This window comes from Olea europaea, chromosome 14, assembly GCF_002742605.1.
Source record: "Olea europaea var. sylvestris chromosome 14, O_europaea_v1, whole genome shotgun sequence".
Taxonomy (NCBI): domain Eukaryota; kingdom Viridiplantae; phylum Streptophyta; class Magnoliopsida; order Lamiales; family Oleaceae; genus Olea; species Olea europaea.
The window spans coordinates 2,528,304-2,541,326 of record NC_036250.1 but is presented as its reverse complement, the minus strand read 5'-3'; the positions used below and the strand labels follow the sequence as shown (position 1 = coordinate 2,541,326).

General features: G+C 32.7%; 2 protein-coding genes across 2 annotated transcripts in view; both read left to right on the top strand.

Moving 5' to 3' along the window:
- The first annotated feature begins 4,947 nt into the window (after positions 1 to 4,947).
- Positions 4,948 to 9,300, top strand: LOC111408777 (sphinganine C4-monooxygenase 1-like). The gene is made up of 3 exons (XM_023038548.1): positions 4,948 to 5,241; positions 5,805 to 6,128; positions 8,490 to 9,300. The coding sequence occupies exons 2-3, from the start codon at positions 5,898 to 5,900 to the stop codon at positions 9,030 to 9,032; spliced, it is 774 nt and encodes a 257-aa protein (XP_022894316.1). The 5' UTR covers positions 4,948 to 5,241; positions 5,805 to 5,897; the 3' UTR covers positions 9,033 to 9,300.
- A 1,002-nt stretch (positions 9,301 to 10,302) lies between these two features.
- The window catches only part of LOC111409383 (uncharacterized protein OsI_027940-like), a 7,046-nt gene continuing 4,325 nt past the window's right edge, over positions 10,303 to 13,023 (top strand). Inside the window, exon 1 of the mRNA XM_023039436.1 lies at positions 10,303 to 10,470. Within this exon, the coding sequence (XP_022895204.1) occupies positions 10,466 to 10,470 (5 nt within the window). The 5' untranslated portion in view covers positions 10,303 to 10,465. The remainder of the gene's footprint in view (positions 10,471 to 13,023) is intronic.

The following is a 13,023-nucleotide window of genomic DNA, read 5'->3' as shown; positions in this document are numbered from 1 at the left end:
AGCGTTCGGGTGTGAGTGAAGTTCAAAGAGCTTCCAGTAGGGTGGTTTTATGTCGACTGTTTTATTTAATTTTATATTTCATATTTTCGGAATTTTATAATTGGTTAGTCAAAGGAAAGGGGAAAAATTCTGGAACATGCTACAAGTACATTGAGTTTGACATTAAATTTTACATTGTATCAAGTGGTAACATCACATTGGACAATTTTTGAAAAAAACACACTTTCCTACCAGCTCCATTTTTGAAAATATTTGAAAACAATTGAATGTCGACTTATTCAAATATTCCAGCTGAGGTCACAATTGTGTAAATTAAAATTAAAACAAATTTAACAACAGCAAGTCTTATTAAGTAATAAAAAAAACTATCTAAATACATTTGAAAAATAAATAATTACTTTAAAATCAAGTTTCATTTATTAAATAGTATTTTTACTTTTATTTTATTAATAATGTCGAATTTTTTTGGGCAAGATGGACGGTAAAATATTATTTTATTAAATAGTATTATTAATTTTATTTGCCATAATTTTTTTTTAGGGTAATTAGCACAAAATATCCTTTCATTTCAATGTTATTGTGCAAAACATCTTTTCCTTTCATTTTTTGGCACTTTTATCTTACCTTTTATTGCAGAAATTATCATTTTCATCAAAGTCCTCCTGTAAAATTACAAATATATCCCTTATTTAAATAAAACAATTAAAAAGAAAAGAAAAGTTAAAGAATAAATTGCAATCATTCTCTCAAACTTTTTTAAAAAGTGCAAATGAGTTCAACTAAATTATTAAAAGGTAATTAGCACAAAACGTTCATACATTTTATTATTATTGTGCAAAATGTTCATATTTTTTATTTTTTAACATTTTCACTCTTATTTTTATATTTCATTGCAAAAATATTATTTTCATCCATTTTCTCAATTAAAAGCTGTAAAATGACAAATTTCTTCTTTAAATAAAAAAATAAAGGAAGAAAAATAAAGAACAAATTGTAATTATACTCTCAAAATTTTCGAAAAAATTAAAAATTGGATTTCTACACCTCACCAATTGTCAACAAAGTTGTGAGACATGATTGTACAATTAGAATAATGTTATATGAAATACATGCAATCTGTGAATTCAAAGGGTTTGATAGACAATTGCATATGTCAACACGAGGGTTTGTGTATGACAATGAATTGTGTCAATTCATGCATAGGGTTTGAGATATTTATTTTTTACTGCTGCACATGTGCATGGGATCAATTCATTAATTCATGTTTGTTTTTAATTTCTCCTCCTCTATGCAAAATATATATGTTTATGATGATTATTAAATATTTTTTATGTCTTTATCCTGGATAAATATTTTCAAATATTCATTTAAAATTTTTAAATTAATATATCATGTTATTACTCATGAATAAGCATAAATCTACAAATATAATACTCTACTATAAAACATACTCTTGCATAGTTAATGTTTTTAAATAAAAAGCCCTTGTTTGAGCCCCTTTTTTGAAAAAAAAATAAATATATTTTTAAACAGTATTTTGACATCATTTCAATCACACATTTTTCAATAAAATAATATTACACGAAAATATAAAAAAAATTCTTATTTTTTAACCACACATTTCACATCATTACACTATTCAAAAATGCATTTTATTGGAAAAAATAGGGCTCAAACAAGTGCTATGTTTTTCCTCTATTATTTTTCTATATATATAGTTGCGGGGTTTGGTGATACGGCTTCCTTAATCAGCAAGGGTTGTGTCATTAGCTATTAGTAAACAAGAATCGTGTTAGACTAGACACAATTTTATAGAATTAATTTGTTTAATTCACGTCCCTATTTACATCATTTCAATTTATAACAAGTTGAGTAGAGTAAGTTATCTATGAAATCAATCTCTTTTAGTAAAATAAATTATAATAGTATAATAACATAGTGACAATTGAATAATACGAAACGAAAATAAATGCAGAAATACTTATTAAACCGTGATAATGAAAAAAAAAAAAAAAAACCAAAAAAAAAAAAAAAAAATAATAATAATAATAATAATAATAATAATAATAATAAAAGAGGAGAGAGAGAGAGAGTATGATAGCGAGGTTATGGCGTCATCCTGGGACTATTTTCTCATTCAAACGAGGTGGCGTGAAAGAAAACTCTAGAGTTGGAGGTGACACGATCACCGTGGAAAAAAATTGGAGATATTAATGGGACCTTGGAGATTTTATTTTGTTTAATACAATTCTTTTACTGTCAAATTTTGTCCACGTAATCATGCCCCCTTTATTATTGTTAAAAATTAAATTTTAGTAGATTTAAATGAGATATGTACTTATAAAGTTGATAAAAATTATGAATCCTATAAAGTGTGTGATGAAAATTAATTGTTGACTTTTATTATTTTTTTTTTTATCAAATTCTAAGCTACACCAAATAGGGACTTAGCTTATGTTTAACTCGTATTCATAAATATCAAACTAACCTTTTAACTGCACATTTCAAGAGATCCACAAGTGCTACACATTTAATCATTGCTCAATTTTATTTATTCATAATTTAAATAAATATAAAACACCTCAAAGACATGCTTTAAGTAACGACACATTTTGAATTCGACTAGAATATATTTATATCTATTGATGTTTTGTTTTAGCCCCCGTTTGAGCCCCATTACATTATATTTCATTTTTTTCTCTTCAATTTTCAACTACACAATCTTCCATAAAATAATATTACACGTAAATCAAAAAAATTTCCTTCTTTTTCAACTACTCATTTTTCAAACAAATACTATTCCACTCATTATTTTTTTTACGTAATGGGGGCCAATCACGGACTTAGTGTACTTTCAATTTTATTGAAACTTGATTTTTAAGTCTGGATCTGTCAAGGGGTAAATTTTGGTATTGTTTACAAATATGAATATAGATTAGCCCTGATTTGACCACAACCATTTTAAAATTCTTTTTTCAACATATTCATCTTCAACAATAAATTCACACAATAAAATATTATATGCATAATCTCAAAATTATTCCTACTTTTTAATCACATATTTTCATAAAAATCGTTGTATATATTGTCTTCAATATGTATGGAAATCGATCCTTTCGTGAATTTAAAAATTACCACTATAATAAACAGTTGGTGAGGTCAAGGTGCCAAGTGGCTAAGGATGACAATGAGATGCTTCGGGGAACTCATTTGTCCCTATTATAGCTTTGTTTAATGTTATATATATATATATATATATATATTTGAGGGCGGAAGTGGCTTCGAGTTTCTCTCCCTCTCAGTCAAGCTACTTTGTTCCTCAAATTTGTCTAGGGAAATCGTGAGATGTATATATATAGCTTTGATAATTTTCCTTTTAAATAATATCAAATGAGGCGGGCCAACCAATACACAAAGTCACTTATTAACCCACGACAACAATTTCCCGACCTATTTGGGTTGGGGCCCAAGGGTCATGAATCAATCAAATGCATTGATCATCCAACACTCAAATCACGAACACAAGTACGAGAGGAGAATGTGTTGTTTAGATGTATGTGTGCGTAATGTCACTTCTTTTTATAGGATATGAATCACGGAGAGATTATGAAAGTAGTTGACATTCGTTCATTTATAGCTCGGGGTTGCTGTATTTTCAAACTTAAATCTTATGTCTCGTAGTATAATCCTTCATTCCCCAATCATAGGCTATTTTATGTAAGTAACACATCTTCAAAATCATGCTATTTTATGAAAACTTGAGAATTGTCCCTCTTGGATCATGGCTCGTGATAGCATTAAATCTCGACTTGGATTGCCTTGCTATTAATTACTTGAATAAAACAAATTTTGTTTCTAACTTTCGGTATTTCTCAACTTAATTCTAGCATAAATCCTATTACACCTCTGCATGCTTGAAAAGTCACATGGTTGTTAGTTACCAAAATGCAATGAAAGGACTTTATTCCAAAGTGAGCGGCAACTTGAGTGTCACCTCTCCCTCCTTTGGTTCGGGGCAATGAGACCAATATCATCATTTTGCCCAACTTCATGTTCAAGGCTTAGAGAGCACAACCCAACGTCCATGGACAAAAAATTTCAAGGTGACTCAATTAACTACAGACTTGTCACTTCTTCTCTCCAAGGCAATTAGAGAAGACCCGAATCTTAGCACACCAGATTGGCCTCCTAAGTCCAAGGCGGTTGAGTTAGATCCTTAATGCCTTGTACAATCCCTAATGCCTTGTACAAGTTATAATTTGACACATTGAACACATGTAATTTGACTTATGATACATCCTTGCTATGACAATTAGGAGTCAAAACCCTTCTTTTCTACCTAAGATGATGTGTGGGAGATCGCACGTCATTGAGCCTGACTCCTCAACCGTTCGAATGAGGTTATGTATCAAGCATCCGGAGAACCTTAACTGCATCTCTTGGCCTATAAATGCTCATGCTTGGTATCATTTTAAAACAATTGCAAGTTCGTAACTCTCATTTCAAAATGTAAACTCAACTCTCACATTTCTTCTCCTTTCGTGTTTCTCTCGTACTCAGCCTACATTTGGCTCATGTTTGTAAATTTTATAAATACTCAAGTCAGGGTTGCCTTGCTTAGGTAGCAGTAGCTGCGGGCTGCCTACTAGCTATTTATTGTGTGTATGTCTAAAAAAAAAAAAAAAAAGTGTGCCGGCTCGATTCGATAAGACCTAAATCAAAAGCTCGAGTCAAGCTTAGATTTTTTAATTGAGCAAAAGCTCGGCTCGTCATCTTCCTTCTCCTTCTCGTGTATTTTCTTGCACTTACCATTTCTTTCGAGCATTTCATTTTTTCTTCTCGGACTGAATTTTGACCCTTTGCCTTTTTCTTTTTCCTTTTTTCTCAATCAGAGTTCCCCCAAAAAAATTTAAAAAATTAAAAAACAATCCCTTTAATTAAAAATAAAGTTAAACTGGAAAATGAGAATTTTTGAATTCCCTCTTCCAACATCAATAAACCCCAACCCTCTCAAGTCTCAATAGTTGCTTAACTGGGCACTCTGTTTGCTTTTTCATTGAGTCGAATCTGACTTGGATCATTTATTCAAAATTTCCTCGAGGAATCTCACAACTGTCACCACCATCACAATATCAACATTCACCTCTCGTATTTATACACACATATATAATTTATATGCACATTCTTCTCACAGATCTGTGCCGCAGAATTTACCTACACCACCCCTGGTGTCATCTTCATGTAAGTTTTAATCACATCCAATGTAGCTATACCTGTCACAGATTTGTAAATTTCCATCCGGGTTTTTATTATTTTCTTGTTGTGTTTAGGATTAATACGAGTGCATTGTTGTCCTAGCTTGAATTTCGTTAAGTGAAAAGAATATTTTGAATTACCTGGGTTTTATCATATCTCATATGGGCATTCCTTTTTTGTTTCCTACCCTTTTCCGAAGTACATCTGAAGTTCATTATATGTAAATACCACAGGCTGCTCAATTATATGTCTTAATCCGCATAATTTAATTATTATTTCAACAAAAAAAAGGGTTCTGGTTATATACGATGTGATGTCACATTATGTGTCTATGTTAGCTCAATTTTCGTCTAGAAGTTTATTATTTAACATTATGGTATTCAATTTGTGTTTTCGTCCTTCTATGTGTATTATGTGGTACATGTTTATGTGTACTCTGTAATATAGTACTTAGCACAAGTTTATTTGCTCCAATGTATCAATTGAAATAGTTAAAATTTTGTGACATTTTGTCCGGAAACTCACTATTTTATGATTTCATTTTTCAGTATGTATGCAATATGCCGAATGAGCTGATATAGATCTTGAGCAGAACGTTAGAAATTTTGGATTTGAGAAAAGAAAGAAATCAAATTTGAAGGATGGTTTTGTGGGATGGGTATGTAAGCGATGAATTGATGGGGACATTTGCCCCAATTTTGGTATACTGGTTGTACGCAGGGTTTTATCAGTTGTTGCCGCCTCTAGATAACTACAGGCTACACACAAGAAAGGAGGAAAGTGAGAAAAATTTGGTTCCACTGGGGGTTGTGATCAAAGGCGTTCTCCTTCAACAGCTTGTTCAGGCTGTTGTTGCTCATTTGCTCTTTTTGGTAAATAAATTATGTTTGTGTTTGTGTATTTATTTAATTGTCTTCAAATTCTCATTTTGGATTTTCTATTGCTCTGGAAATGAATTGATATGACCATTCTAGAATGGATAATAAATGAGAATACAAACCAACAAATGAAATTTGCACCGATAGGACAAATTAAGGAAATGATAGCTAGGTAGTTGGGACTCCTGATGTGACTCAGAGAAGTACTGTTCTCAAGAATGATGTATGTTAGGAGAGGTAGAGGTAGATCAAAAATATCGTTTAATGTGGTTGCAAAAGATTTGATTCGATAGATGATCAAATAAAGCTTAAAAAATGAATTCACATAGTGGACCCAAATTTATGTGTACAGAACTTAGGTCGTCAACATTATTGTTGTGGAATTTTATCTAATTTGTGATGAAAATACTACGTTTATAACTCTGCACAGGAAATATTAAGATTTTAAATGATCTCGAGATGTTTGTTGTGGGACAAGTCTTGAGGTTTTTTCACTGATGAAAATAGGAGCCATTCTTTTAAAGTTCTTTTCCTTTCAAAATATTTTCTTTACAAATTAGGACTACTCTTTCACATATTGTACTCTTTCAATTACCTAGCTGGCTACCCTGACTTGAACAGTAATAAATCCCGAGTCCCGACTACTGCACTACGGGCACAGATTAAGAAAATCTCGGGAAGACTGTTATCTAAATAAAACATTTAATAGAATTAAGATACTGATTCTTGTTTTTGACAAGCAATTGATGTCATAGTTATGTTTTAATAATTGGACTGAATATGTTAGCTCTTTATTTGTCTGAAGTTATTTTCTTTGTCCACGAATTCTTGAATCTTCTTTAGATGATCTTACTGGCTGGCTGGAGAATTTGAGACATTAATGGAAGGACTGACATTTTAATTACTGTATTCTAATTTCTCGTTACGAAATTTGCTTGCTTGATTTCCCAATGATATTCTTTTCTGTTTACTCTTTTGCATATCTTTTCTTTCTTTTGAGGCGTTAGAGCTCTTTGGTGCCCTCTATAAGTTTGCATTTACGCCAACACACATAAATAAGTAAATATAAACCTACACGCATGCATATATGAGTTAGTGATTAATGAATAATGAGAGATCTAATCTGGCCCTCAACCTAGTCTTTGAGATGGGGATGGACCTCCGCATCATGGGGATGACATTGATGATGACCAGGTAATCGGCATGTCCTTCCTATTTAATGTTACACAGGTACATGTTTTAGAAGATTATTTTGGTTTGAGCATGGCTGCAGAAGCAAGGAGGGACACACTGGAGCTCTTATTAAGTGAGATTGGTGTGAAACTCCTACAATAATCTCATTCCCATATGAATAGGCTGATTATAGTTAGTATAATTTAATTTCAATAGGTTGTGCGTGCACGCTAATATTTCATCCTTTCATGTGGCCTTCAGCTTTTTCCGGGAACTTAACCTGTATGATATTGACAATTAAGCAGGAGTCTGAATCCCTCATCATCTCTACCATCGAATATACTGCACCTTTCGGAAAATGGGCATTGAAAGACCTTGAACTATTTAGTTCCCTTTATATTCCTCTCAAGAATAACCAGAATGTGTCCGCGTTTTCGCAATAATTAGTCTTATTGTTTTGGCTTCTCATGAATAGATTCAGAAAATGTTTTATATTTTTCTTCATACCTTACACTTTAAGATCTAAACCATTGATTTGGAAATATGCTTGTTATATTTCTGATCGCTTATGACCAACCTAAGTGTTAACTTACAAATGTTTCAGATTTGTTTTTCCATTGCCTGCGTTGATAAATGGTTTGCTCTCTAAATGGAATAAATGGATTGTCTCAAGAATTTTTGAGTCCTTTAGCTTGTTTATTTTCTATATTTTAGTTCATTTCTCCTTCCTCTGTGTTATTTGGGGATGCCTCCAATCCAGGAAGTACAGGAAGGAAGGGTTAATTTTCTTTTCTTTTCCTTTTACTGTTTTGTCCTCTCTGGGGACGCAACATTCTAATTTGTGTAGTACAGTACAGATACAGATAGGCGAAGACTATGGCAAGAAGTTTTTATTCATGAGGGTGTTTGACACCCATTTTTATAGAAAAATGAATTTTAGAATAGTAGATTGATGGAGAATGTGTGGATGAAAAATATGGGAAAGTTTTTTATTTACTTGTAATATTATTTTAATGAAAAATGTGTGATTAAGAAGAAGAGAGAAAGAGAGAAATTTATTTTGATAGAAATGAGAATCAAATGGGAATAATATTCTTTGGGCCATAGCAGAACCCAATAATGTATATCGTTCTTCGTTTTTCCTAAAGTGGTTTACCCACTGAACTTTTGCACTTATTGTAGGTAACATCAAATGCAAGTTCTTCCGGCGTTACAGTTCAGCCTTCTCTTCCTATTCAAGCTGTGCAATTTGCTATTGCTATGTTGGTCATGGATGCATGGCAGTACTTTGTGCATCGCTACATGCACCAAAACAAGTTTTTGTACCGTCATATCCATTCTCAACATCATAGGTTGGTTGTCCCTTATGCCATTGGGGCCCTTTACAATCACCCTCTGGAAGGTCTCTTACTGGACACAGTTGGTGGTGCCATCTCTTTCCTCATTTCGGGAATGACTGCACGTACTGCTGTTTTCTTCTTCTGTTTCGCTGTGGTCAAAACTGTTGATGATCATTGTGGACTTTGGTTACCTGGTAATATCTTCCATATATTTTTCCAAAACAATACTGCGTACCATGACATACATCATCAACTCCAAGGTACAAAATTCAACTATTCCCAGCCGTTCTTTTCCATCTGGGACATATTGCTTGGAACTTATGTGCCATACAGACTTATAAAGCGACCTGAAGGAGGTTTTGAGGCAAGGCTGATAAAAGACTAATGGTACAGTGACCTTAAAAACATGTTTGGTACGCAATACAGGACAAGACCAGCTGGCTTATTTTTCTTTCTTAATAACGTCTCCTAGTGTCCTGCATAACAAACATGCAGTAATTAGTGTGATTTAATTTGTCATGTAGGATTTCTTGATGCATTTGTGCCATTCTTGCTGAAACTGTCATATTTTGTCCTTGAAAGTTCTATATTGTAGAGGGAGTTGAAATTTGCCACTGATATTTTAAATTTTCATTGTTTCCTGTTTTTCTCTACTATTTTCCTATTCATTTGTTGTCGTCATCGCTAACATACCAATGATTGTGAACGTAAGTTCGTTATCTCTGCGCTTTGTGCTGATAATGTTTGTTAGCATAATGCATTCTCCTTCTCCTCGTGTCCTATATGGTGCGGCACAATTTGTTTTAGGCGCGTACCCGAATTCCCTAATCCTAAATCTCCTCAACTTTCGTAAAATCTGGATGACTTTGATCATTTTTAAAAACTTGAATATAGTACCATTGAGCTCGATATAGCTAAATCGCACATTCTTTACATCTCTATTCTTCATTGCCTCTCTTACACTCCCTACATCATTCAACCTCTTGTTTGCACTTTTAGAAAAAATTGAGATTATGATTGCAATTAATTCTATGTTTTTTCTTTCTTTTATTTTTGTTTATGTGAAGAAAAGGGTAAATTCATTATTTTACGAGGTTTTATGTTTAAAAAAAAGAATGAAAATAATGTACTCCTTAGAATTTGAGTTACACAAGTTTGCTCCAAAATGAAAGACTAGGAGGATGTTACACAAAATAGATAAATGTTAGCTACTGTTTGGGCCCCATTTTATTTAAAATGTATTTTTAATTCACTTCTTTTTAATCAAAATTTTCAACAAAATAATATTACACGCAAATTCTAAAATGATTAATTTAATTGTACTTACCATTTAATACAACATTAACGTCACATAAATTGAAATTATAACGGAACGAAGCTAAGGCCTTGTTTGCGCTCCATTTTTATCAAAATATTTTTTTTTCTTCTTTTCAACCACATTTTTTAATAAAATAATATTGTATGTAAATTGATAATTTTTTCTTATTTTTTAATCACATATTTTTTAAAAAATCACTACTTCAAAACACTTGTTTTTTTTACATAAAAAAAAAAAAAAAGGGTTCAAAAAAGGGTTAAATAGCATTACTCGTTAAATAAAGGTTTAAATTAATCATTGCGTCCAAATGGGACCAACTCGATTCTCACTCCACGTAATGTTGGCGCTCAAAGAAAAATCTAGACATTTCCAGTATCCAGTATAGCCCTTTTACTTCTTTCATCTTTAAATATAAATATAAAGGCGATGTTATTCACGCAGACGAAGACTTACTCAAAGCAACTGCTATAAGCCATTTTGCGCGGACGAAATAAAGGAAAATGAGGTACTTTTACGCATTCATTCTCTTATTTCATGATTTTTACTGTCTCTGTGGAAGCCATAGGATTTAACGATGGCTGTCGTAATTAATTTATGTTCTTCGGGGGGGATTTTGTTGGGAAATAAAATGATTCTAGTTTCTTTTATGGAATATTATACGAGTCTAATTAATTATCACCAAGAGACTTTTGGTTTAATGATTGATTTCTATTAAGACTTGGGTTCCAACTTTACTAAGAGGATTAGTTATAATCTTTATAAATTGGTATATAATTTCGTTTTATTAGACTTGGAATTTATTACTTAATGTACATTGAAGGTCATACCATATTAAGCCCATGTTTGGTAGTCGTTAATTTAATTCTCATGCTCACTTTTAATTACATATTTACACAATAAAATATTTTACGCGTGAAATAAAAAAATTTCTTATTTTTTAACCATGCACTCTCCAATAAGTACTATTCAATATGTTTTTTTTTTTTAATTATTTCAAATTAAAAGCTACCAAATAGGGGCTAAAATTTGAGTTTCATCTCAAAAGATCAACCTCATTAAAGGAGGTAGGTCAAGTCTTTATATATTAATCTCTATTTTTATCAGATTTGTTGGAATAAATCAATCTCGGAATGTATGTGCTCATTTTTTAAGTCTCGATTAAGATCAATTTGCTCGTTGAAGTTTAATGAGCTCTGACACTATATTAAAACTTGAGTTTCTATCTTAGAAGAGGATATTACTTTTTAAAAATCACTATTCAAAAAGAAGGTGTAAACTTATTTAATCAAAAATCAGGTAATATTTAATTAATAATAATATTATAAAACTAAATTAATTTATATATCCCATCCTACCTCCTTCCACCCTCTCCAAATATGTCAAACCCTAATAACTTCCTCACTCAATTCTCTCTCTATATCACTTTTCACTCTTTATAATCTCTCCCTTTATCACACCACCACAACCCTTGGGCAGCGGTGCTAACCACGATCATCCGGTTACGACGTCGCCATTACTCCGTCGTAGCGGCAACGCCACCACACAACACACAGGAGGCACTGAATAAACTAGCACACACCACCACTGGATAAACCACCAGAGTGACGCTCAGCTACTCATGAAACTGTTGGCGCTGTGCTGTAGCGATCGCTCACGATGGCTTGCCATAGTTGGCGCTCTGAGATTGGCATTGTGTGACGCTGCAATAGCGGTGGTGAACTACCTCCACTTCCAATAGCTGCTTTTATGATGTTTGTGGTTGAGGGTTGACGAAGTTTGTGGGTTGTGATTTGAGATAATAATTGTTGGAGAATACACCGATTATGTGCGTATTATATTCACAAAAAATATACCGTTTATGTTCATGAAATCGAAACAAGGTTTTGACTTACCGAAATGGAGTTTGAGAAACTAATCAATGATTATCGAATCTAACCATTTTCATTCTTGAATTAAATATGTGATTCTTCATATCGAACCTTGCATAAATCATATAAATAAAATTAATCATTTTCTAAAATCAAGTAGAAATGAAATAAGAAAAAAATTAGATGTAAGTGATGCGATTAGCCAAGGCAAGTATAACTTTTTCCTTAAGATGAATTTGTCCCGCATTGGTGCTAACGATTTTTCGACAATCATCTCCCAAGATACAACGACCACGTCAAGCCATAGGAGCACTCCAAATGGCTTTGACTAACGAACTCGAACGAAATTCCCTCTCTACCAAGGAAATGTATGAAAATGATATGGAATTAGAAAGGAGAGAATTGCAAGAGGAAAGTGAATGCTCAATGCAATTGGTGTACCCAAAATCGTGTCCATAGGGTTCTATTTATAAATATAGAAATGGTGCAAATGAAGTAGTGTGAACCAAAACAAGCATCCTTTCAAAAAGTTGCAATACTTGGCCAAAATCTGCATCCTTTTGAAGTTGCACCACTTCATTTCTTCCAACATTGGTCCGCAATTTCTCATTCATCCGGAATTGGTTTCAAGATTTCAAATATACCACGACGATCTACTCGACGAGTAGAATAAATTGGTCTATTTACTTTTATAATTTGACCATTGGATCAAGTCCGAATATTTGGTCGAAGTTGACACGTAGTCACACCTTTTCATTTTTCACTTTTATACATCTTTTCATTTTCCACTTTCACACATCTTTTCATTTTTCAATTTTTGGTTAATTATTTGAACCAATTCCTACAATAGTGGTGATGCGGACGACGGATTTGGAGTTTTTTTTTTTTTGTGGGAATTTGAGGTGGTGACGGTGGCGATGGTGATGGATCTGACGGTTGGGTTGGTTTTTATGGTCGCTGTGGTGGCTTGTAGTTGAAAATGGTAATTTGTTGGTGGTTGTGGTGGTGAGGTAGTGGTGGTGTTGAAGTTGAAAATGGAAGTTTGTTGGAGACGGTAAGGGTGGTAGTTAGGTGGCATTGTCGTTGCACCCAATTTACCATCAGAAGTAAAATGGCTGGTGGTGGTGGGTTGTTGAGTCTGTGTTTGTATTGCTGGCAGTGGGGCAGTATTAGTAGTGATGGTGCTATTA